At 35.5% G+C, this 27,693-nt stretch overlaps 1 protein-coding gene across 3 annotated transcripts in view; it reads left to right on the forward strand.

Annotated features, from left to right (window-relative positions):
* Positions 1–23,255, forward strand: part of TBC1D8B (TBC1 domain family member 8B) — a 68,769-nt gene extending 45,514 nt beyond the window's left edge. For 2 of the 3 annotated variants that reach the window (XM_036924990.2, XM_057495265.1), the window contains 7 exons: positions 13,335–13,403; positions 13,566–13,806; positions 14,554–14,619; positions 16,060–16,143; positions 17,176–17,232; positions 18,606–18,703; positions 20,147–23,255. In XM_036924990.2, coding sequence (XP_036780885.2) covers positions 13,335–13,403; positions 13,566–13,806; positions 14,554–14,619; positions 16,060–16,143; positions 17,176–17,232; positions 18,606–18,703; positions 20,147–20,524 — 993 coding nt within the window. In that variant the 3' untranslated portion in view covers positions 20,525–23,255. Of the gene's footprint in view, positions 1–13,334; positions 13,404–13,565; positions 13,854–14,553; positions 14,620–16,059; positions 16,144–17,175; positions 17,233–18,605; positions 18,704–20,146 lie in introns of those variants that run through there. The other variant, XR_005032564.2, reaches the window with a different exon arrangement.
* The last annotated feature ends 4,438 nt before the right edge of the window (positions 23,256–27,693 follow it).

The following is a 27,693-nucleotide window of genomic DNA, read 5'->3' on the forward strand; positions in this document are numbered from 1 at the left end:
TTCTGTACTGTTGGAGCTTTTATCATAAGCATGTATTGTTTCTGTAAACTTACTTTCTTAAAAACCGAGTCCTCAGAGATACAAATCACGGAAGATTGACATTTCTGATAATCCCAGGTTTAGATTTCAGTTAAATAATAAAGTGATGTTACTGTGACATAGTACACAGCCCCCTTTTTTAGTTTTTGTATATTAACTTAAAAAAAATACTTAAGTAATGCATGCTCATTGTAAGTAATTCGAATATTACAGAAATGTAAAAAAGTATATGTTCCCTGCCCCAAGAGTTACTAATATTAAAATTGTTTGGCATATATTCTCCCAGAACTTTTTCCGGTACATGTATAGACATAAATGTGTATGTATGTGTACTTGGGTGGGGTGTAATACAGTTTTTAAAACAAGATCACACCTGTTACTTTGTTCTTCAACTTACTTTTTTCACTCAGAAATATATCATTGTCACTGCATATCTGTCCATTGAGCTACCTCATTTTCTTAAAGTACTGAATAGAATGCTGTTGTATGAATATGGTAACTTATAATTATTCCTTGTTGATACACATTTATTATGTTTCTTCTGTTTTTCTGCTTTTACAAGTAATACCTTATCTAAACAGCCTTGTAGATCTATTCTTACACATTTGTAAGAATATTTCTGTAAGGTAGATTCCTGGAAGTGTAAGCTGGATCAAAGAATGTGTCCATGTACAAATTGACAGGTTCCATCAAATTATCCTCTGAAAGATTTGAACCAAATTAGAATCCTAGAGTGTGTAAGAATGCCCTTTCCCACTCAGTCCCAAAAAGTTAATATTTTTAATCAGATATTAAAAATCATTGATTTGAGCCAATTTGATAGATTAAAAAATTAAACCTCACATTTTCATTTTACTGATCGCATGTGTTTATTAACCTTTTTCATTTATTCTCTTCACTGCCTATTCATATCCTTTGCCAATTTTTCTATGAGGTGGTTTGTCTTTTTCTTATTGATTCCTAGGAGCTCTCTGTATATTAGTAGTATTAATTCTTTGTCAGTTATATTTGTGGCAAATATTTCCCCCAATTTTGTTCTTTCTTTTTTCTTTATGGTGTATTTCAGAGTGTATGTTACAAATTTTTATCAAGTCAAATCTTTTTGCTTACATGTTGTTTGGGTTTCATGTCAAACTTAGCAAGACCTCCCCTATATGAAATGATATAACTTATATAGCTTATAGTACTGGTAATCCTTTGCTTTCTTTTAACATTTAGATCTTTAATATAGAGTATATATTTTGTTTATAGTATGAAATAGAATTTTAATGCTGCTGTTTTACAACTGAAATAGCCCATTGTTAGAATACCATTATTGAATCCATCCTTACTCTACTGTACTCTGCCTTTTTCATATGCTAAATACACATACACATACGTGGGTTTATTCGTGGAGTCTTTTTGTGCTACAACACCAGCACACTGTTTTAATTACTGTGGCATTATAGTCCATTTTTAATCTGGTAAAGCTTTTAAAATTATTTTCTGATATCTATTTTAATGATGTCTTTCTCTCTCTTTTTGTACCTCTCTATCCCCATCACCTATTTAGCCAATCTTTCCATCCCCTTCCCCTCTGGTAACTACCAGTCAGTTATCTGAGTTTTTGAGTCTATTTCTGTTTTGCCTTCTTGTTTGTTCATTTGTTTTGTTTTTAAGATTCCACATATAAGTGGAATCATGTGGTATTTGTCTTTGTCTGACTTACTTCACCTAGCATAATACTCTCTAGGTCCATCCATGTTGTTGCAAATGGCAAGATTTCATTCTTTTTATGGTTGAGTAATATTCCACTGTATATTTGTACCATAACTTTATCCACTCATTTATCAATGGAAACATAGGTTGCTTCCATATCTTGGCTATTCTAAAGCTGCAATAAACATAGAAGTACATATAGCTTCTCAAATTAGAGTTTTTGTTTTCTTTGGCTAAATTCCCAAAAGTGGAATTGCTGGGTCTTGCAGTATTTTTAGTATTTTGAGAAACCTCCATAGTGTTTGCTCCAATTTATACTCACACCAACATTGTATGCAGGTTCCCTTTTCTCTACATCCTTGCCAACACTTGTTTTCTTGTCTTGTTGATACTAGCCATTTTGATTGGTGTGAGGTGATATGCATTATAATTTTAATTTGCATTTCCCTAATGATTAGTGATGTTGAGCATCTTTTCTTGAGCCTGTTTGCCATCTATACGTCATCTTTGGAAAAATGTCTTTTCAGATCCTCTGCCAATTTTTTAATTGGGTTATTTGTGTGTTTTTTGGTGTTGAGTTGTATGAGTTCTTTATATATTCTGGATATTAGCCCCTTATTGGTATATCATTTGCATATATATTCTCCCATTTGGTAGGTTGCCTTTTCATTTTGTTAATGGTTTCCTTTGCTGTGTAGTTTTTTACTGATGTAGTCTTACTTGTTTATTTTTGTTTCCCTTACCAGGCATATCCAGAAAAAAAATTGCTAATGCTCATGTTTAATACTTTACTGCCTATGTGTTCTTCTAGGAGTTTTATGGTTTCATGACTTATATTTAGGTCTTTACTCCATTTCAAGTTTATTTTTATGTATGGTGTAGGACAGTAAGTGATCCGGTTTCATTCTTTTGCATGTAGATATCCAGTTTTCCCAGCACCATTTATTGAAAAGACCATCTTTTTCCCATTCATTGTATATTCTTGTCTTCTTTGTCATATATTAATTGACCATATAAGTGTGGGTTTATATCTGGGTTCTCTATTTGTTTCCATTGATCTATGTGTCTATTTTTGTTCTAGTACTATACTGTTTTCATTACCATAGCTTTGTAGTATAGTTTGAAATCAGGGAGTGTGATATCTCTAGCTTAGTTCATCTTTCCCAACATTTCTTTGGCTATTCAGGGTCTTTTGTAGTCCCATACAAATTGTAGGATTATTTGCTTTAGTTCTGTGGAAAATGTCATTGGTCTTTTGATAGGGATTGCATTGAATCTGTAGATTGTTTGGGTACTATGGCCATTTTAACAATATTAATTCTTCCTATCCATGAGCATGGAATATCTTTCCATTTATTTATGTCGTCTTCAGTTTCTTTTATCAGTGTTTTATAGTTTTCAGAGTACAGGTCTTTCACTTCCTTGGTTAGACTTATTCCTAGGTATTTTATTCTTTTTGATGCAATTGTAAATGGTATTATTTTCTTAATTTCTCTTTCTGCTAGTTCATTATTTTTGTATAGACATACAACAGATTTCTGTGTATTGATTTTGTATCCTGTGACTACTGAATTCATTTACTAATTCTAATAGTTTCTTGGAGGAGACTTTAGGGATTTCTATATATAATATCATGTCATCTACAAGTAGTAACAGTTTTACTTTTTACTTATGAATTTAGATGCCTTTTCTTTCTTTTTCTTGTCTGATGGCTGATGCTATGTTGAATAAAAGTAGTGAGAGTTGGCGCCCTTATCTTGTTCTTGATCTTAGACATAAAGCTTTCAGCTTTTCACCATTGAGTATGATGTTAGCTGTAGGTTTGTCATAAGTGGACTTAATTATGTTGACGTAATGTACCTCTATAACCACTTTGTTAAGACTTCTGATCATAAGTAGATACTGAATTTTGTCAAATGCTTTTTCAGCATCTGTTGACATGATCATATAGTTTTTAATCCTTTCATCAATGTGGTGTATCACATTGATTTGTGGCTGTTGAACCATTCTTGCATCCCTGGGATAAATTCCACTTGGTCATGGTGAATGCTTTTTCATGTATTTTTGAATTCCACTTGCTCATATTTTGTTGAGGATTTTCGCATCTGCATTCACCAAAGATATAGGTGTGTAATTTTCATTTTTTTCTTTGTCTTTATAGTGTCTTTGGTTTTGGTATCAGGGTGTTGCTGGCCTCATAGAATGAATTTGGAAACTCTCCTTCCTCTTCAATTTTTTGGAATAGTTCAAGATGTATAGGAATTAACTCTTGTTTAAATGTTTGGTAGAATTCTCCTGTGAAGCCATCTGGTCCTGGAATTTTTTTTGGTGCCAATTTTTTTGTTTCATTACTGATTCAGTTTCATTAGTAATCAGTCTGTTCAGATTTCTTTTTCATTCTGGTTCAGTCTTGGAAGATTGCATGTTTCTAAGATCTTATCCATTTCTTTCAGGTTGTTCAATTTCTTGACATATTACTTTTCATAACATTCTCTTACAATAGTTTGTTTGTATTTCTGTGCTATCAGTTATAACTTCTCTTTCATTTGTGATTTTGAGTCCTCTCTTTTTCTTGATTAGTCTAGCTAAAGGGTTCATCAATTTTATCTTTTCAATGAACCAGCCCTTAGTTTCATTGATCTCAAGTATTGTTTTATAAATCACTTATTTCCACTCTGATCTTTATTATTTCTTTCTTTCTACTAACTAGGCTTTGTTCTTTTTCTAGCTCCTTTAGGTTTTATAAATGTCTTTTAGTAAGCATTTATAGTTTTCATCATATACATTTTATGCACTTCTTGATGGTTTTATCTAGTCCTATGTATTTTATGGTTTTCTTGCTAATATGAATGAGATTTTTTTCCTTTACATTTTCTAATTTGTTAATTGCTATGTATACAAAAACTATGGATATACATATGTTGCTATGTTCAGTGGCTATGTTACTGACTTACATTGATTCTAATATTTTTTCAGTTGCATTTGTTGAGTTTTGTAAATAGACAATCATTATTCTTTTTCTGAGTCTTTATTCTTTATTAAAGTATTGATATACACTCTTAGGAAGGTTTCCCATGAAAAATATTGTGGTTATTACATTCACCCATATTATCAAGTCCCTCCCCCCTACTCCATTGAAGTCACTGTCTATCTGTAGTAAGATGCCACAGTCACTATTTGTCTTCTCTGTGCTACACTGTCCTGTCTTCCCCCTGACCCTTCTTACACCATGTGTACTACTCATAATACCTCCCTCCCTCCCCACCCAACCTCCCACAACCCTCCCCTTTGGTAAGTGTTAGTCCCTTCTTGAAGTCTGTGAGTCCACTGCTGTTTTGTTCCTTCAGTTCTGCTTTGTTGTTACACTCCACAAATGAGGGAAATCATTTGGTACTTGTCTTTCTCCACCTGGCTTATTTCACTGAGCATAATACCCTCTAGCTCCATCCATATTGTTGCAAATGGTAGGATTTGTTTTCCTCCTATGGCTGAATAGTATTCCACTGTATATATGTACCACATCTTCTTTTATCCATTCATTTACTGATGAACACTTAGGTTGCTTCCATATCTTGGCTATTGTAAATTGTGCTGTGATAAACATAGGGATGCTTTGGATCTGAGGACTTGTTTTTCTTTGGGTAAATTCCTAGGAGTGGAATTCCCCAGTCAAGTGGTATTTCTATTTTTAGGGTTTTGAGGAACCTCCATATTGCTTTCCACAGTGGTTGAGCTAATTTGCATTCCCACCAGCAGTGTGGGATGGTTCCCCTTTCTCCACATCCTTCCCAACAATTGTTGTTCCTAGTCTTTTTGATGTTTGCCATCCTAACTGGTATGAGGTGATATCTCATTGTGGTTTTAATTTGCATTTCCCTGATAATTAGCGATGTGGAGCATCTTTTCATGTGCCTGTTGACCATCTGAATTTATTCTTTGTAGAATTCTCTGTTCATATCCTCTGCCCATTTTTTAATTGGGATATTTGCTTTTTCGGTGTTGAGGTGTGTGAGTTCTTTATATATTTTGGATGTTAACCCCTGACAATCATATTATTTTTAATATTAGAGATTTGCCCTTCATAAGATTTATACCTCTTTTAGGTCTTTTGTGTTACTGTATTGGGTAGGATCTTCACAGAGGTATTAAATAATAGGAATGGAAGCAGATTTCCTTATCTTACTGAATTTAATCGGAATGCCTCTAGTATTTTGTATTATTGTTTAGTATATATATGCAGTGGTTTTATACAAAACTTTTTTTATATCATTAATATACAGTCACATGACCAACATTGTGGTTACTAGATTCTACCCATTATCAAGTCCTCACACATACCCCATTACCGTCACTATCCATCAGCATAGTAAGATGCTATGGAGTCACTACTTGCTTTCTTTGTGTTATACTGCCTTCCCTGTGACCCCCTACATTATGTGTGCTAATCATAATTCCCCTTAATCCCTTTATCCCTCCCTTCTGACCCACCCTCCCCAGTCCCTTTCCCTTTGGTAACTGTTAGTCCATTCTTGGGTTCTGTGAGTCTGCTGCTGTTTTGTTCCTTTAGTTTTTGCTTTGTTGCTATACTCCACAGATTAGTGAAATCATTTGGTATTTGTCTTTCTCTGCCTGGCTTATTTCACTGAGCATAATACCCTCTAGCTCCATCCATGTTGTTGCAAATTATAGAATTTGTTTTCTTCTTATGGCTGAATAATATTCCATTGACTATATGTACCACATCTTCTTTATACATTCATCTGCTGATGGACACTTAGGTTGCTTCCATATCCTGGCTATTGTAAATACTGTTCATGATAAACATAGGGGTGCATATGTCTTTGAATCTGCAATCCTGTATTCTTAGGGTAAATTCCTACGAGTGGAATTCCTAGGTCAAATGGTATTCCTATGTTTAGTTTTTTAAGGAACCTCCATACTGCTTTCTACAATGGTTGAACTAGTTTACATTCCCACCAGCAGTGTAGGAGGGTTCCACTTTCTCCACATCCTTGCCAGCATTGGTTATTGTTTGTCTTTTGGATGTGGGCCATCCTTACTGGTGTGAGGTGATATCTCATTGTGGTTTTAATTTGCATTTCTCTGATGATTAGTGATGTGGAGCATCTTTTTCATGTGCCTGTTGGCCATCTGAATTTCTTCTTTGGAGAAGTGTCTGTTCAGATCCTCTGCCCATTTTTTAATGGGTTATTTGCTTTTTGATTGTTGAGGCACATGAGCTCTTTATATACTCTATACCCATTTTGTTGAGAGTTTTGTCATGAATGGATGTTGGGTTTTGTCTAATGGTTTTTCAGCATCTATGGAGATGATCATGTGGGTTTTGTCCTTTTTGTTGATGTGGTGGATGATATAGATGGATTTTCAAATGTACAACCTTGCATCACTGGAATATATCCCACTTGATCATGATGTATGATCCTCTTGATGTATTTTTTATTTCAGTTTGTCAATATGTTGTTGAGTATTTTGTATCTATGTTCATCAGGGATATTGGTCTGTTTTCTTTATTTGTGGGGTCTTGGCCTCTTTTGGTATTAGAGTAATGCTGGCTTCATAGAATGAGTTTGGAAGTAATCCCTCCTCTTCTATTTTTTTGGAAAAGTTTAAGGTAAGGAGAATGGGTACTATGTCTTCTCTAAATGTCTGATAAAATTCACTGGTAAATCCATCTGGTCTGGTGGTTTTGTTCTTGGGTAGTTTTTTGATTACCAATTCAATTTTATTGCTGGTAATAAGTCTGTTTGGATTCTCTGTTTCTTTCTGGGTCAGTCTTGGAAGATTGTATTTTTCTAGAAAGTTGTCCATTTCTTCTAGGGTATCCAGTTTGTTAGCATATAAATTTTCATAGTATTCTCTAATAATTCTTTGTATTTCTGTGGTGTCCATAGTAATTTTTCCTTTCTCATTTCTGATTCTGTTTATGTGTGTAGATTCTCTTTTTTATTGATAAATCTGGCTAGGGGTTTATCTATATTGTTTATTTTCTCCAAGAACCAGCTCTTGGTTTCATTAATTTTTTCTATTTTTTTATTCTTCTCAATTTTATTTATTTCCTCTCTGATCTTTATTATGTCCCTCCTTCTACTAACTTTTGGCCTCATTTGTTCTTCTATTTTCAGTTTCATTAATTGTGAATTTAGACTGTTCATTTGGGATTGTCTTCATTCTTTAAATAGGTCTGGATTGCTCTATACTTTCCTGTTAGAACTGCCTTCGCTGCATCCCACTGAAGATGGGGCATTGCACTGTTGTTTTCATTTCTCTCCATATATTGCTTGATCTCTGTTTTAATTTGGTCATTGATCCATTGATTATTTAGGAACATGTTGTTAAGCCTCTATATGCTTGTGAGCCATTTTGTTTTCTTTACTCAATTTATTTCTAGTTTCATATCTTTGTGATCTGAGAAGTTGGTTGGTACAATTTCAATCTTTCTTAATTTGCTGAGGCTCTTTTTGTGGCTTAGTCTGTGGTCTATTCTGGAAAATGCTCCATGTGCACTTGAGAAGAATGTGTTTCCTGCTGCTTTTGGGTGGAGTGTTCTATAGATATCTGTTAGGTCCATCTGTTCTAATGCATTGTTCAGTGTCTCAGTGTCCTTACTTATTTTCTGTCTGGTTGATCTGTCCTTTGGAGTGAGTGGAGTGTTTAAGTCTCCTAAAATGAATGCACTGCATTCTATTTCCCCCTTTAATTATGTTTGTATTTGTTTCACATATGTAGGTGCTCCTGTGTTGATATTTATAATGGTTATATCCTCTTATTGGACTGCCCCCTTTATCATTATGTAATGTACTTATTTGTCTCTTGTTACTTTATTTTGCAGTCTCTGTTGTCTGATACAAGTATTGCAGCTCCTGCTATTTTCTCCCTATTAGGTGCATGAAATGTCTTTTCTGTCCCTTTATTTTTAGTCTGTGTATGTCTTTGGGTTTGAGGTGCGTCTCTTATAGGCAGCATATAGATGGGTCTTGCTTTTTTATCCATTCTGCAACTCTGTGTCTTGATTGGTGCATTCAGTCCATTTACAGTTAGGGTGATTTTCAGTAGATATATACTTATTGCCATTATGGCTTTGGATTCTTGGTTACCAAAGATTCAAGGGCAGTTTCTTTACTATCTAGCAGTCTACCTTGGCTCACTTATTACACTATTATAAAGAGTCTGATTATTCTTTTTTCTCTCCCTTCTTTTTCTTCCTCCTCCACTTTTTATATGTTATGTGTCATATTCTGTACTCTTTGTGTATCCCTTGACTGACTTTGTGGGTAGCTGATTTAATTTTGCATTTAGTTAGTATTTGGTTGGTCTACTTTCTTTGCTGTGGCTTTATTTTCTCTGGTGACAGCTATTTAGCCTTAGGCATACTTCTGTCTAGAGCGGTCCCTTTAAAATACACTGTAGAGATAGTTTATGGGAGGTAAATTCCCTCAACTTTTGCTTATCTGGGAATTGTTTAATCCCTTCTTCAAATGTAAATGATAATCTCAATGGATAGAGTATTCTTGGTTTGAAGCCCTTCTGTTTCATTGCATTGAATATATCATGCCACTCCCTTCTGGCCTGTAAGGTTTCTGCTGAGAAATTTGATGATAGCCTGATGGGTTTTCCTTTGTAGGTGATCTTTTTTCTCTCTCTCTCTCTCTCTGCTTTTAATGCTCTGTTCTTATCTTTGATCTTTGCCATTTTAATTCTTACATGTATTGGTGTCCTCCTTGGGTCCCTTGTGTTGGGAGATCTGTGAACCTCCATGGCCTGAGAGACTATCTCCTTCCCCAAATTGGGGAAGTTTTCAGCAATTACCTCCTCAATGACACTGTCTATCCCTTTTTCTCTCTTCTTCTTCTGGTACCCCTATAATGTTAATATTTTTCCATTTGGATTGGTCACACAGTTCTCTTAATATTCTTTCATTCCTAGAGATCCTTTTCTTTTCTGTGCCTCAGCTTCTCTGTATTCCTTTTTGCTGATTTCTATTCCATTAACAATCTTCTCCACCTCATCTAATTTGCTTTTAAATCCCTCCTTTGTTCCATTACAGTTATCTCTTTCCTGAATTTGCCCCTTCGCTCTTGAATATTTTTCTGTAGCTCCATCAGCATGCTTATGACTTTTATTTTGAGTTCTTTTTCAGGAAGATGGGTGATGTCAGTCTCACCGAGCCCTCTTTGTGGTATTCGAGAGATTTTGGATTGAACAAGGTTCTTTTGCCTTTTTATAATCCTGGAGCAATGGGAGTGGTCACCAGCAAGTGACGTGGGTGTCAGCTGGGAGGACAAAGTCCCTTTCTGCTTGCTGGTCACTGTGCCTGTCTCTGCTGTCTGTGCTCATTAACCACACTCAGGGAGCAGCCTCTGGGTTAATTGCTTAAACTGCCATGGTCGGGGTGGCTCTTGGGATGGCCTAGGATGATGACGGGGGTTGCAGGTGAGTGGTGCATGTGTCTGCCATGAGGACAAACTCCTGTCGTGGCTCCTGGTCTCAGTGCCTGTCTCTGCTGTCCGTCCTAGTTAACCGCGCGCAGGGAGCAGCCTCTGGGTTAATCCCCTAAACTGCTGTGGGCAGGGTGGGCCGGCACTCAGGTTAGCCCAGGGCACTGTCAGGGGTCACGGGTGAGCAGTGCAGGTTCTGCCATGAGAACAAAGCCCTTTCGTGCCTCCTGGTTTCAGTGCCCGTCTTCACTGTCTATGCCTATCCACCGCATGCACTAAGCAGCCTCTGTGTCTGGGCTGAATAGCCATGCACAGGGAGAAGACTGCATGAAGCTGTGTAGTTCCCATAGGCGAGGCTGCCCTCTGGCTGGTCTGCAGCAATGATGGGGACAGCCAGTTTGCACGCATGTGCCGGTGTGGAGCAAGGAGCGGCAGGCTGCTTATCGTGGTGAGGGGCCTCAGGGCTGCCTTGCCAACCAGGGGCATAGGGCAGCTGAAGCTCCTAAAAGTTCCCAGCCTGCTGGGCTGAGTGTGCCAGGATAATTTTGTCCAACTGTTCCTTCCCTAAACCTTTGCCCCTTTAAGAGTTTTAAAGCTCCTGTTTTTCTTTTGTCCCAGGGCAGCCAGTTGTGGAAACCTGTTTGCAGTCTTAATCTCAGACTTTGCTTTTCAGCCCCTCCAATCTCCAGAGCACCATGCACTGTGGGTCTGTGCTCCCGGGGTAGATTTCTACGGCTCAGTATTTAGCAGTCCTGTGCTTCCACTCCCTCCCCGCTCTGATTCTTTTCCTCCCTCCAATGAGCTGGGGTTGGGGGAGTGCTTGGTTTCCACCAGGTCATGGCTTTTTACTTTACCCTTTTCCATGACATGTTAACTTCTCCCAGATGTAGACTGGCTGGTTTACTGTTACTTCTGGTCACTCTTTTAGGAATAGTTGTATTTGCTGTATTTTCAAAATATATGTGGTTTTGGGAGGAGATTTCCACCACACTACTCACACCGCCATCTTTTTTCCAGTGTATTTGCTATTGATTTCTGAAGGATGACTTTTACCAAACTAGTGAATTCTATTCTGTTTCTAGGTTAAGAGGTTTTGGACATTTTATTAAAATTCAATATTGTGTTAACTTTGAGCATATTAATTTTCCACACCTTGAGATTATATATTTTTCTTTTATATTAATGTGATAAATGAAAGAGTTCCTAATGTTATACTTCTGTTGAATTCTTCAAATGAATCATATTTGGTCATATTATATTATTTTTTTAATGTTCTGTTTGATAACTTTTCTAAATAGTTTAGCTAGGCTCTTTACATCTATGTTAAAATGACATTGGCTTACAGTTCTCTTTTGGTGAATGTGCTAACTTTAGTTTTTATATCAGAGTGTGCTCCCATCACAGAAGGAATTTGAAATAAATCACATTTTTCTATGCTTTGGAATCATTTAGATCACATAGGAATTATCTATTACCTGAAAGTTTGAGGAATGAGCCTCTAAAACCATCTGAATCTGGTACCTTTTGGTGGGAGACAGATTTTTGATGATCTTTTCAGTTGTGTCTATTCAGACCTTGTTCTTCCTGAGTTAATTTTGGTCATTTATATTTTCCTAGAGAATTATCCATTTCATTTAGACTATCAGATATGTTGGTATAAAGCTTAGGGAATTCATTTGACATATATTTAATGCTACTTTCTATCTGGTGGATGCTTTTAATAACTCTATATCTGTTTTTATATTACCCTTTTACTTCTCAGTGATTTTTGTACTTTCTTTTATCACACTTGCCATATATATTTGTCTATTTTACTTATTTATACTATTACCAACTCTTTGTTTTACATTGAGTCTACCATTGTTTCTTTTTAAGTGTCCCCTATTTCATTAATTTTATCCTTTATCTTTACCCTTATTATTATTTTTTTTTAGGAGAGCAAGGTACAGGCTTTTTTCTTTGGTATCATTAATCTACAATTACATGAGGAGCATTAGGTTTACTAGGCTCCCCCCTTCACCAAGTCCCCCCCACAAACCCCATTACAGTCACTGTCCATCAGTGTAGTAAGATGCTGTAGAGTCACTACTTGTCTTCTCTGTGTTGCACAGCCCTCCCCGTGCCTCCCCCCCACATTATACATGCTAATCGTAATAACCCCTTTCTTCCCTGCCCCTCGCCATTATCCCTCCCTTCCCACCCATCCTCCCCAGTCCCTTTCCCTTTGGTAACTGTTAGTCCTTTCTTGGGTTCTGTGATTCTGCTGCTGTTTTGTTCCTTCAGTTTTTTCTTTGTTCTTATACTCCACATATGAGTGAAATCATTTGGTACTTGTCTTTCTCTGCCTGGCTTATGTCACTGAGCATAATACCCTCTAGCTCCATCCATGTTGTTGCAAATGGTAGGATTTGTCTTCTTCTTATGGCTGAATAATATTCCATTGTGTATATGTACCACATCTTCTTTATCCGTTCGTCTACTGATGGACATTTAGGTTGCTTCCATTTCTTGGCTATTGTAAATAGTGCTGGATAAACATAGGGGTGCATCTGTCTTTTTCAAACTGGGCTGCTGTATTCTTAGGGTAAATTCCTAGAAGTAGAATTCCTGGGTCATCTTTACCCTTATTTTTAAATTTCTTAAATACCAAAATCATTGTATCATTGGTACTTATTCTTGATGGAGTAGAGTAGGATAAAATTACATACTTTCTAAGCTTATTACTTCTTGGAGTTAATTTTTTGGCCCAGAGAGGAAATGTACATCTCTCAGTGCCTTTGAAGTGTTTAATGACAACCCCATATGACGACTTGACAAGTTGCTTATGTGGCAGGAGAGGAATATATGGAGTGAGACTTAGAATAGACTTGCTTATATTTATAGACATTAAGTGGCTGTCTTTGGCAGTGTTTTTTGGGTCTGATGAAACAAAGGTTAAAGTACAACGCATCAGTAAAACTGAATTGTAGCTCATGTACACCCTTTTTAAAGGGTAAAATAGGTGCATTTACTTTGTTATTCCTTTAAAAAGTCAGAAGAACAATAATTTATTTTGGCAGAGAGAGATTTCTAAATGGATTCAAATAGAATTTCTGTACTGAAGTATTAAAGTCTAAATTATTGCTTTTAATTTTTTTAAAGCTGCGTGTTGTATCACAAGATGTGAAATTGAGCCTTCATGAACTGGATGAACTTTATGTCATCTTTAAGGTACTGTTGTCCTTCTTTAAATGAAAAATAATACTGTTAATAGAATTTTATCACAACCACTCTTTAATATTTTATTTTAGTAGATATGTTTAAAAGAAAAAAATCTTATGAAATTACTTTTTCTGGTTTAATGATTTTCCTTTTTTCATTTGTTTTTGATAGAAAGAGCTGTTTTTTTCTTATTATTGGCATTTGAGTCATCCAGTATTGAAGCACCATGACCCTAGTCTGCCGTATTTGGAACAGTATCAGATTGACTGCCAGCAGTTTAGAGTGTTGTATCACTTGTTGAGTCCCTGGGCTCATTCTGCAAACAGAGACTCACTAGCTTTATGGACATTCAGATTGTTGGATGAAAACTCTGACTGCCTTATAAACTTCAAAGAATTCTCCTCTGCAATTGGTAGGATGATGTCCAATAATTTTCTCCTCTTAAAGCAATAAATAAAGGTACCCCTAAAATACTCAGTTGCCTATTATTACCAATTAAGTCAGATTTTATCACCCTGTGATAGATTTTCTCCAACTTTAACAATAACAACCCTTTTAATGTGTTTATTGCTAAATCTAATATATTGGTCTCATTTTGCTGCAACCCTCCCAGAAAAGCAAGCTGTTAGATAGGGATATTTTAATCGTTAACGTGAAGAGAGAGAATGTCCCAATTTTCCTACAGTTGGGCACATGGATGCTTCAGGAGGACTTCCCCCTCAGTAAAAATTCAACCACATAGCCTAGAAAAGTAGCAGAGATATATCCAACAAACATGTTGTACCTGTAGATAGTCCACCAGTTTTATCATTCCTTTGCTTTTCCAGACATCCCAAGATGCTATCTTGTCAGGAATTGCCCCCTTGAAGAGGAGGACTTCTCTCCTCAAATGAGGCTAAAGCCTCATTCCAAAAAAAGAATTGAGATTGTGGAAAGGGAGATCAGCAGGAGAGCATTTTATCCCTATGTTAAAGGGTATTTTGTTTATACACTCAAGAGAATCTGGCTGATTGGGTGGTTTCACTGTTAGTTTAAGGAACAGAAGGTTTCTGAATCCTAATTCCTGGTTAATATCTGTATCTTAATTAATCTGTGTTGTTGGAATTGATCAAATGTTCTTTGGGTACATGATTATTTGCAATTGAATTTTATTGAACAGACACAATGTACAATGGAAGTTTTACTGAGAAGCTTAAGCTGCTTTTTAAGCTGCATATTCCTCCAGGTAAGAGTTTAACAGCTTTTAATGATATGCATCATTAAAGTTGATTCCATTTTAACAAGTAAATTACAGATATAATTCAATCTTAACAAATAACATAGTTTTCAATATGATACAAGGTCATTGCTTCATTGTGGCCCATGGGTCATATTACCAGTACTTTTGCTGATATAGTTACAGTGAAATCTGTGGAAGAGATCCTGTGTAATAGATGGGTTCACAAATTTCCTTCCTGCTAGTGATCCATTTAATGATAAATCATTTGTGTGTAAGAACTATTTATCATTTGAATATTGGTATAATGTTGAACTTTTATTATTGTTATAAGAATTTAACTTTAGACAAACTGCCAAACTTGTAAAGTACTGCAAATTATTCAGACAAATGAGGCCAGTCAAGGATATCCAACATTTGGAAAAGGAAGTACTTTTATATATTATATTTAGCACTTGCTCTGTTGAAGTATTTACTTTACGTGCATTCTTTTATCTAATTCTCACAGTATCTGTGAAAGATGGTATTATCCTTTCAGTTTTGATGATAAGAAAACTAAGGGTCAGAAAGATTAAATTATTTGCTGAAGAGCACATAGCTAATAAATTGCATAACTGGGATTCAAAGCAAGGTCTGATTCCAGAGCTCGGGTTTCTTTCTATTCTATCATAGTGCTTCAGTGTTACCACACTGTTCCAGTCAACTTCAGTGTTTCCCACTGACCTTAAGAAGCTGCCTTTCCCGGCCCTGATCCATATTTTGGAAAAGCAGATTTAGGCTTTAAACTCAAGGAACATTGCAAAAGTACCTTTCAGCTTAGATATAGTAATTCACAAAAACACATAGCGCCTCATCATTTGTCTAAAACTACGCTTGGGATCTAAAAGAGTCTTCCCAGGATAGCCAGGAACCATTTATCAGATGAAAAATCTAAAAGCCATCTTTAACCCCTCACCCACTAAAATCACAAACACAGCATTAAAAAAACCACCTAATATTTTAGATATGAGAGAATTTACATTGTTAAGTCAAATTGCCAAAAGAATGTCTAAGATTGCCATGGAATGAATACACTTTCAGTAGAAGGATCACAAACAGAAAAAGCTCTGTTAGAGCACTCAATTTCATGTTTTCCTTGTTGTTGAAGATGTTTTTAAATGACTGAGGTCACATTTTCAAAGATTTCCAAATGCCATATTTTCTTATTTCAACTTATAATGGCTCTCAGAAAACTAAAAAAAAGCAAGTAGGAGAAATAAGAGAACTCAAAGTGATCAAGTACTTCTTATGTGCTAGGCAGTAGAGCCGTATCACTTCCACATTTCTTCACATATGTCTTTCTTATACAGAGACCCTTTAACTCTCTTCTTTCAGATTTTCTTGTCCCATTATAGGACCCATATCTGTTCTTCATTGTTAGTAAATATGATTTGGGTTATCTGTTTTCAGCTTATACTGAAGTGAAATCTAAGGACGCTTCAAAAGGAGATGAACTTTCCAGGGAAGAATTACTTCATTTTAGTCAGCTCCATGGTAAATACTGTTGAAAATGTATGTTTTGATTCTTCACTCATAGAGATCTTCCTGGCTTAAATATTCTTTACCCAGCTACCATTAGTACAACTGAGTTAATTATACCAGATACTTCTTTTGTACTACCATAGCACTTAGCACAGTGCTAAATGCACGGTAAGTATCCCATAAATATTTAACTAACTAAGCTGTATTTTAGGTTTTGATTTATGGAATTTTTTATTGGAAAATTAGAAAGAAAATGTGTTTTGTTCCTACTTGTGTTGCAGAAATTTCTAAAATGTATCAGACCATTTTCATGCCTTGTTAAGATACAGTGAAGACAATAGAATCTTTGATGATTGAAGGTCATAGCTATTATTCAAACACTGAGTACTTTTTATAAATCACTGTAGGTGTAGGAGACAGGGGTGAGTTTGTTTTCAAGACATAATTTGGAAGTGTTATGAGCTTATTTTTGTGCCCTTTGCTTCTTTTGCATAAATATGAATGTTTTGTAGAGGGGTAAATCCTTATTAATGTATGTTTATGGTTACTATACGTTAAGTTTTTGAACATTAAGTTTGACGAGACCTTATAAATCATCTAGTCAAGACCTTTAATTATATAAATAAGGGCACTGAGACCCAGAAAGGAGAAGTGATTTGTTCAAGATTTCACAGTGCGTTATTGCCACAAACAGGACCAGCATCTCAGTCTTCTGACTTCCAGTGTTTTTTTCCTAATAATTAAAGTAATATAATTTAGTCTGAGGAAAGCCTCAAAGAAGAAAATACCACTCAGAAATAAATGCTTAATATTTGGTATACTTCCCTCTAGGATTTTTTTCATGTGGATTGTTCATCAGTGTTCTTTTTACAATAAAAGTTCTTGAATACTTTGTCTTCTAATGATAGGAGGTCAGGTCAGCTAAAATTGCTGAATTGAAGAAAATCATATGTGCTTATAAGTCTTTATATGAAATATTATACTTCCAAAAGGTATTTATTTTTTAAATATTTTTTGAAATTGACTTGTCCTCTTTTCCTCTAGTTTCCAAGCCTACAGATGAGAAAGAAGGAGAATCAGTAAAAAATGGCCCTGAGAAAGGTACTATGATCTGGGACTATCATTTATTTTAAGTTATGGTTTTTATAAATAGGGTTAACTATGCAAAGGGAAAAGGTGGATTTCCTTTAAAGTCTATTGATTTGTCCTGAGAGCTTTTTCAGTTCCTTTGTGTTAGTTTAACAATTTATTCTTTTGTCTCTTGATTTTTAAGTCTCAGAAGTTATAGAAAATATAACAGTAAATGACCCATATTTATTCAATTTCATTATTTTGAAAGTATTTGTTTTTAATTACAAGAATAATAGATAATACTTGTAAAGAAAATTTAAACAGTATGGAAGTCCTCATATCCCCATACAACCCCAACCCTGAAGTAAATGTGAAAAAACTTTGATCTATATCCTTTCCAGACCTGTTTATATGTAAACAGATATATATATAGCCATCTCTCTTTTTTGAAAAAGAAATAGTCCATAAATACTGATCTACAATTTGCTGTTTTGATTTATCATGGACATCTTTTCATGTCAGTACGTTTGAATCTTATTCTTTTTAATGAGTATGGAATATTCCATTGTTTGGTTATACCATAATTTATTTCAATAGACCAATATTGATGGACATTTAGTTTATCCAGTTATTTATACTGCAGACTGTTCTGCAACAGACATTTTGATATATACATTTTGGGAGACTTTTACACATATATCTTTAAGATAGGAGAAACTCATAGAGGTATGAGAATGCTGGATTACAAAGAATATGCACATTTAATATTTTGATAGAGGCTGTCAGATTGCTCTCCAAAAGTTCATCATTTTTTTATGTTTTCATTATTATTTAGTTAACAAATATTGAATTGCTGAAGATCTGTTTAAGCATGACAACTTCCCCAGGTTGTTCAATATCTCAACCCAGTTTTCCAAGGGATCTTAAATAATTATTAATAAAGTCACATTGATATCATCTTGATTAAACTCTTCAGAAGAATGAAAGAATAAGAACAGTTTTGAAATTTTGAAAAAGAACCACCATAGACCACTTTAGTATCTGCATATTAAAAACATCATATAGAAGCCATTTTAAATTTACTATTATGCATGAGAACATCTACATGAAGTGTACATCATCAAGTTTAGGTGTACTGTTTAATCTGAAATGCATTCTTCTCCTTCTCTCCCTTCATCTTCCCTAGTCTCCAACTATCCCAAAGTGAAAGTTTTAGTTTAATGGAAATAGGCAATGTATTCTGAGAATGGGTGGTAAAATAAAAGGTAAATTCAAATCATTTCTTGGATTATAAAAGGTGGAATCTTATATCTTATGAAATTATTTTCAATCATAATTTTTTTGAGGTTTGAGAAAATATAGTGGGCTGTTCATTATGAAATGGTTTCATTCCTCTCATTTAGGCAAAGGAAAAGTTGATATTCAAGCATATCTAAGTCAATGGCAAGATGAGCTTTTCAAAAAAGAAGAAAATATTAAAGATTTACCAAGAATGAATCAGGTATAGTATTCTCAAAGAAAAAATTGTAGGTTCTTGGGTTTTTTTTTATGACTGTGGGTGTATCCAACTCCAAAATAGCCAACATATTATTACAAAAATAGTTAAAAGTCTATATATCATCTTTGTAAGTTTCCAATGAGCACAGAAGAATGAGAGCAGATTTTTAAATGATTTTTTACTTTAAACATTTAAATGTATCTAGGATTTCACTGTAGCTCCTCTGCTGTGACAGTATTTCTGCCATAGAAAATATGTATAATAACATATATTTCAGTGTTCTCTATTTGCAGCTTTATTGGAAATGTTCACTTATTCAGTACACATGTTTTTAGTGCCTACTAGATGACATGCCCAATGCTGGGTACTAGGAATAAGAAATTACTAAAATAGGTCACACCCTGGTTCTTAATCATCTTGTATTTGAACCTGCTCAAATAATACTAATGACTGTTGTTGATGCAGTTCTAAATCCATCTTTTCCTTACACAATATTCAGTCTGTATATGTTCTTATATATATATATTTTTTAATCTGTTAATATAGATACTGAGGATTCCCAGAACTGTACCAAAATGAGAACTATCAAATCACTCAGTATTTCTCAGTGGGCTAGGTAATTTGATCATTGAATACATACTTTTTAGAATGAATCAGTAAAGTATTTTTATTCTTAAATTTTTATAAACAGTACAACAGACTAAGGAAGAAAGAGAAAACTGAAAAGTTTAATACAATATATTTTTATAAAGTATATCCTTTTGTATTTGCTTTTTATATACAGATAAACTTTTCTGGTATGATGGTTGACTTACAAAACTCATGTTGGAATCTTTTTTTAATTGCTAAATATCTTCTAGGAATGTCTAGGACTATCTAGGGACAGTTTGCAAATAAATCAGTTTATTTCTCCACTTGGGCACCCCTCAGCCTTTAAAGAGACACATGTCCAAATGGGCTCCTTAGAACTACCTTGTGCTACCAGATAGGTCCCCAAACATTCTTCCCTAAATTTAAGCCATCCTAGTTGAGCTGCCCACTCTAATTCTTTGGGGAGACCAAAGGGAACTCATTCTTAATCTTTTCACTAAGGTTGATTAATAAATAGATGATTTACCTGTAGAGACATATGGGACTTTGCCTAATTAAAAGTACCACCTGACTTTGAAGGAATGCTGACAGGTAAATTGTCCAGGAATTATTGTATGTATAATGTACTGCTATTAGGCAACAAATAAATCTTAAATAGAACTTTCTTCCATGGTTCATACCCATCTTCCTAGAACCAAGATTTATTTGGGGATTGGATTAATCATCAGTTCTTGTAATTTCGATGGTGAAGGTTATATGGTACAAATTCTAAATAGGCAACTGTTCACTTCTGAGTTCTCTTTATATTTGCGAAGTCTAATATCATACATGTTATTTCTAACTTGTGTCTTCTAGTCACAATTTATTCAGCTTTCAAAGACCCTATATAACTTATTTCATGGGGACCCTGAAGAAGAATCATTATATCAAGCCATTGCTATTGTAACCAGCCTTTTGCTCAGGATGGAAGAAGTTGGAAGGAAACTACATAGCCCTACATCATCAGCCAAAGGATTCTCTGGTACAGTCTGTGAGGGGAATACAGAGAGCCACTTGGAGAAAGATCTCTCCTCTCTCAGGGAAGAACCTCAGTGGTCATTTTCATTTGAACAGATTCTTGCATCGTTGTTGAATGAACCAGCATTGGTGAGGTTTTTTGAGAAACCCATAGATGTAAAAGCTAAACTAGAAAATGCAAAAACCTCTCAGTTAAGTTCTAGAACCAAGATGTAAATCTCTTAACAGGAATTGCCTATCATAGGCAAGTTTAGCTTGATTCCTAGGAGTTGGGATCAGGGATTCATCTTGTTGCCAATGTGTTTGAAGGTTAAGAAAAAAGATTTTTGAAGCACAGTTGTTTATTTCTTTGTGGTAATCTCTAGTTTTGATATTCTCCAATACAAATGTACTTTTTATATTTCACAAGATAATGCAATATCAGGGGAATATTCTTAATCTGAACCACCAGAGGGCACTACTATATCACTTTTAGTAAGGAAATTACCAGTTTGTGCTGCTATTTACATATGAATTACTGGTGATTTTGAAAATGTGGTGTTATGTTTGAGTATTAGTAATGCTGACTTGTGATATCGATAAACACTATTTTCTAAACTGCCTCGGTCCTATTAGAATACTTTAGAAAACCAGGCTCTTAGATATATAGCCTTAATTATCTAGAAGATTACCGTAAGGGGGCCTCATTTTTCAAGTCATCTAACTGAAATAAAATCTTTTTAAAGTTAATTTCATTTAGTCTTCTAATAACAAAGGGTTTTTTAGTAATTTATGCAATTCTTCCTACCAGAGCAGTTAAGAAGCTGATGACTCACTTTTTTTTTTTTTTACTTTACGACTTCATTTTAATTGTCTCATGGTAATCCATTAGGTAGATAGCATAGTTTATAAAACCAATTGCTCATTATTGGACTTCCACATTACATTCACTTATTTGATGCTACAAAGAATGCTGCGGTACGTCCTCTTATTGCTGCATCTCTGCCATTAGATTGCATCCATTATTCTTTTGTTGGGATAAGCCCCGAAAAGTTAGACTGCTGGGTCAAAGATGTGACCAGGCCAATCGCCTTCCAAGAAAGTCACATTAATGTACAATCTTTTTATTTATATGTACCTGCAGTGCAGAAAAGTACTGTTTTCCCACATTCTCCCCAGCACTGGGCTCCAGCTTTTAAGAAAATCTCTGTGCTGACTCACTTTTAACTCTGTTACTGATAAAAACAAATCAAGAACTCAAAACTCTGGGCTGATATAAGGAACTACAATATTGGATTTGGATTTAAGCTGGATAAAGCCAACCTCTTCAGAAGGGTTAAGAAACAGTTCAGTTAAATATATAGGTCTCTCATTAGTCTGAGAAATTACTTAAAATTCTCCTAAGCCTTGCTTTTTGTGGCATTTGTCTCAGAGTAGCTTGTGACTGCTTAGGTTCTAACTTAAGATTTTGGATTTTCACCAGTCACATTTAAGTTACATTAGATAGACTAAGTTATTGTATTAGTCTGGCAAGTTCACAAAGTATACTTGTGTGTAATGATTGTTAAGGTAATGTATAGAAAGAATTGCTGACATCTATCTTAGATTTGTAATTTCTATATACTTTATGCTGCTTATATTTCAGACATTACAATGAGAGTCCATTTGGAGATAATTGGCGCTTTTTATAGCACTTTAAAGAAACAACAAATGACACTTGTCCAATCTTCAGTGCTATTTTTGACAAAAGCAACTTGATAATCAATTAACTTAGAAAATTTTAGAGAGAACTCATCCATTGGGGATTCTTACTTTCACAAGACTTTGGTTTTAACCCTTTTGACTTTTCAGATATGTAACAATGAAAGGGCAGACATCCTTTAGAGTGACTCAAGAAGTCTCCCTTTCTAGAAAGGAATTGGTATAGTCAGCTTTTGACAAGAATCCACTGTGAACAATGCCTAACACAGAGGACTTCATCACCAAATAGAATATGGTATTTTCAGAGAGATTCAAGTATTTTCAAGTTCACCCTTTGAAATTTTCATAAATTGTGCTTGGCCGAACACTTAACTAGTAGTGTCTTTAAAATAATTTGGTCGACCTTGTCTTTAAAAGGGAATTACCAGTTAAAGGAGATAAAGGAGATAGTTGGTAAATAAGCGTCTATGCCTTTTCTCAGAAATGATTTACTGAAACATGTCCAAATTTTAAAGTTTAGTTAACAGTTTATATATAAGCTACCACACATCTGCTATTAGCAATGATTGTTAAATTATACTAAACTAGCTCTAGAAAGACACAAGATTCTATGCTTATATACAAAGGCACTATTGCACATAATTTATTGAATATTTTGTCAATTGTATTAACAAATAAGATGCTTTCTGAAGAGCAAATGTTATTAATATTTGATAGGATTTTTAAATCAGGATATTGGAGATTACTTAGTATTTTATTTTGGCTTAGGTTAATAAAATTGAATATTTAGATTTTTGAGTTGCAAAAAGATTATAAATGCAAGTTAAAAAGACATTTATTTTCTCAGTCTGTAGGAGAAATACACTAACCACATAATTTTATAGTTACTACTTGTTAAGCAGTGGGTTCTTCTTAATATGTAATTGTGTCAAACCGAACCAATGCATTACACCTTATACATGAAATTATGTTGTAAGAGGGCTTTACTTGTCTTTATAGAAATAAATATTATAATTTCTGTGATGACTGCCCTTGCACTGTTCACCATGTAAGAACTTATTCACTATGTAAGAATTTGTTCACCATGTAAGAACTTGTTCGTTATGCTTCAGAAGATTGGAGACTGTTGAGAATTAGGCTTGGGGTTGATTAATGATTGTGCATTGAGTCCCCTATACAGAATTTTATTGTTATTAACAACCATTTGATCAATAAATATAAGATATGCCCTCTCAAAAAAAAAACAAAACAAAACATGGTGCTTTGATCAAACTGCCAGCAATAGCTTCCTGGGCAAGGTACCAGTTGAAAGAATATCAGATCAAAATATACTTTCTTTGAAAAAATAAAAATAAATAAATAAATAAATAAATATTATAAGTCTATTATAGTAAACATGAAGAAGGGTTTACTAAAGGATATTACTGTTATTTATCACAATGAAGTTTTATTTACATTTAACTAAGTTATCACTTGAGGGCTTCCCTCCAATTTTAATTGTTTCATTTGCAGAGAACAGAATTCACTAATTAGTTTAGGCAGGGAAAAGATTTATTAGCAGACATTAAATGGCTTACAGAATTATCAGTAGGACAGACTGTAAGTTGAACTTTCAAGAACAACTTCCAAAGGTATACCACAGAAGCAGGCCACCAAGGCAGTTGCTAATTTTCTATGATTAGGAAACTTCCCCCACCATGATGAAAACCCAGCAGTGCAGCTGCTACTTCCAGAACCACTTCACCTGTTGATTTATACCAGCCAAATAGATGCCAAGTATTCCGCATCTCACCACCCACAGGCTAGTGACTAAATCGCAGTAGAACAGTCAAACATCTTTACAACCATGTGTACCAGCAGAAATGGCGGAAGCATAGCCTCTACTTTCCTTCTGACATTTCCCTTCTCCCTCATTTAAATTGTTTTAAATGAGGCATCTGATTGGCCTATGATATATCCAGAATCCTAGTTGCAAGGTGATTTAGGAAATGTTCTTTCAACTTTTTAACCTTTTCAGTATAGGAAGGCACACTAAGAGGCTGGAATGAACATTGAGCACTGTATTTGTTTCCTATTCCTGTGTAGCAAATTATAACACACATTTATTATCTTACCATTTCAGTGGGTCAGGACCTTGGCCTCAGCTTAGCCAGGTCCTCTGCTCAGGATCTCACAAGGCTGTGACCAAGGGACCAAGGTGTCAGCCAACCTGGTTTTCAGGTAGAGGCTCAACTGGGGAAGAATCCATTTCCATACTCAGTCAAGCTGTTGGCAGAATTAATTTCCTTATAGTTACAAGTCTGGAGGCCCCAGCTTCTTGCTGATAGTTGGCTGGAGGCCACCTTCAGCTACTAGAGGCTTCACTCAGTTCCCAGTGGTTGCCCTCAACTTCTTCAGGCTATGCATGGTTCCTTACCAAGTGGACTTCCCCAAAGTGGCTACTTAATCAATCCAGCAAGGAGAGTCTCCAGAGCAAGTCTGCTAGCAAGAGAGTGTCTTATATAATGTAACAGGATCTCACAGTGGTGAGATCTCATCCTCTTTCTGCCATATGCTATTGGTTAAGGGCAAGTCACAGGTCGTGCCCAGTCTCAGGGGAGAGAACTACACAAAGACATGAACATCAGAAGACAGGGATCATAGTGGGTACACCATAGAGTATGCCCACCACAAGTACCTAGCCATGTTGTTCACCCCTTTTACCATGCAACACACCCTTCTTACCATACTTCTGCATCACAGCTAATAGTGTCAGTGGCATGCTGCTAACTATCATAACATAAATCTGTCTCCTACAAACAAAACTGTACTAACCCTCTCTCCTAAGGGGGGTCCAAGTTTCTATTGGTTACTGGATCCACCAATTGGTGCTATCCAGTCCTAATTCAATCTCTATCCCATTTTGATATCCTGTAACATGTGGACTAAAAAAAGTTAATTACCATAAACTTACCTTATATAAAACAGTAGAGGAAAAGTAGGGAAATAAACTAACTGTGATATATAATTATGTACCTAAAGAGAAAGGGCAAAACTATGGGTAGTTACTACAGTCCTCATTTCTGCAACTGGTCATGAGGCCATAATTGTGTTTTATTATTTTTTAAATTATCATAACAATAAATGAACTTCTTTTTGGTGTACACTTCTATGAATTTTAACACAGGCCTATATCACCATCACCACGATTAGAATACAGAACAGCTCTATCACCCTGAAAACATTCCCTCATACTCCTTTACAATCACACTCTTTCCCCACCCCTAACAACCACTCATCAGTTTTTTGCCCACCATGTAAAAGACGAGATATTTGCTTTCCCAGAATCCTTGCCCCTTGTAGCCACATGAACTAGGATTAGGTTCATCAGATGCTTTTGCCTGGAATTCTTCAACCTTTATAGAAAAGCAGGAGGGTAAGTGGAGAATACATTCTAGAGGCGGTGGTGGTATCTTCATATTAATACTCTTGTTCTGAGGTAAGATTTCAAGTGCTTTTGGATGTCCAGATTTTATTTTCCCCTTCTGGGGATCTTCTGCTTTTACCAGCCAGAATCAGTTTCTTTTGCTATTTAAAGTAAGATTGATACATGTGACACTGAGAGTCCTGTAGCACTGGATCCCTCAAGACAATGCAAGCAAATTATACTGGTAGCTACATTCTTAGGCTTAAAATCACAGTAGAAGGGCATTTCATCCTCATCTTACATTATCCTGCAGCTTCCATTTCTGTCATCAGAACTGCATATTTCCCTCATCCCAGAAGCATTCAGCAATAGGTTTCCTAGCTTCTAATTCTACTTGTTTTACTTTGCAGGGAATTTGCCATTTCTGTGTGGCTGCTTTTAAGATATTGGTCTTTCCAATGTTCTATGGTTTCTTATGATTTATGTATATTTTTTTTAAATCCTGGATTCATTGAATCCATTGTAGATATATCCAGGATAAAATTTGGTCTCTTTACTCCATAAGCCATGACTCTTAACAGTGGATGACCATTGTGTTCTAAACGCCCTTCCACCCTCAGCCCTGGATGAGTATGAATTCAGAGTCAGGATCCAGTAATCTCTGAAAAATATGAGAATTTCCAGTTGCCCATTGCATAGTTACCCTGTTAAATGGCCACAGGCCCCTCTGGCTATAAATAAAAAGGAAAGCTAGAGAGAAAATTTACAGCATATGCTTATGGTATTACAGAATCCTTCCTCAAAGTACCTGGCTTTCCTTTCAAGGGCCTCTGGGTGCGTGAACTGACTCAGGCCTGCAAATTGGGTGAGAAGCCATCAATCTCCATCATAACAACCCAAATTAGATCTCTGCTCACCAGGCAGAAATACTTTGGCTACACAGACCAGGTAGAAATTAGTAGGCTGTTCATTTATTTCCATCTAAGAGACCTGAAGAAAATTAGCCACTACCAAACTTCTCTATAGGTCAAAACATTCAGATTACTTCTCTCGTCATGTTTCTATCATGTTAAGTATGTTTGCCCCATCTCTGGTTATTAGGTACTGCTGCTTGGTCTCTGCCATTCTAGGATCCCATCGTCCTCAATGAAATTAGTTCCTTCAGTGGCAAGGAACTGGCCTACTAGACTACCATTGTAGAAGTTTTCAAGAATAGTAACACTTGTCCTCTCAATGTATTTTTCAATGCTTTGGAGAAGAGTACGTTTCCCTGGGTCCCATTGGGGGACATGGTTAGAATGTAGGTGAGTAGTTTGCATATCATAAATGTACTCCAGTGTTTCTGTTTCATTAAGTCTTTGGAGTACACCCCCTACATTATACCAAGGAATATCTAGCATATCAAGTTCATTTAATATGGGCTAACTTTCAGCCTTGGCTTCAGTCAACTGAGCAAATAGAACCACTTCTAACTGGGCAAGCTAGTAAGTGGATCTGGAATCTATGGTAAGTATTCAGGTGTTGATATAATCGGCCCAATATAAAATTGCATTCCTTTCTCCATGGTATAACATCCTCAAAATACATTCTCGTAAGTATTCTCCAGATTTCTGCCATTATAAATTAGCAAAATTTTGCAATTATCTCCTCCCAGGTCCAACTTATATTTGTATCCTTGGAGCATACTGTGATCTAAATCTAGTTAAAGGCCTGGAAACAATGAGTGGTGGTAGGGGTACATGAGGAAAATTGGCATTCCCTTGCAAGTAACTTCAGGATGTTGAAGCATGGCAGGACCAGTCTTACCAAGCGGGATGCTTCTACTGGCAAGGAAGGCTCATTGGTGAAGTACTTGAGTCATTGAATGCACCCATATACCCCCATTTCTATTCTAGGGGTCTCACTCTAACCGAATAAATGCCCTCACTTTCACAAAAGTGACCAGACATGGCTGTGATGTACATTGTATGTTTAATTTAACAACCCATAGGATCAGACTGAATAATTTTCAGCTATGTCAGCTCTATGTCAACAAGAGATAAGCGAATACAATTTCATCATCTTCTGTTCCTTAAGCAGAATTTAAATTTTGAAATTACCATTTATTTTATCTTAAACTTCTAGAATAGTTAGAAGTCATCCCACTCCGCAGTTCTTGGGTCATTACAATGGCCAAAAATAATCTAGTCACAGCTACTTGGTCCATCAAGCCTTGCTTTTAACAGGCACTTTGTTAAAGCTGCCCACTGGTGATAATTTGATTAGTTTGCCATTATGTGCCATGGGCTAACAACACCCC

This window comes from Manis pentadactyla, chromosome X (genome assembly GCF_030020395.1).
Source record: "Manis pentadactyla isolate mManPen7 chromosome X, mManPen7.hap1, whole genome shotgun sequence".
NCBI classification, from domain to species: Eukaryota; Metazoa; Chordata; class Mammalia; order Pholidota; family Manidae; genus Manis; species Manis pentadactyla.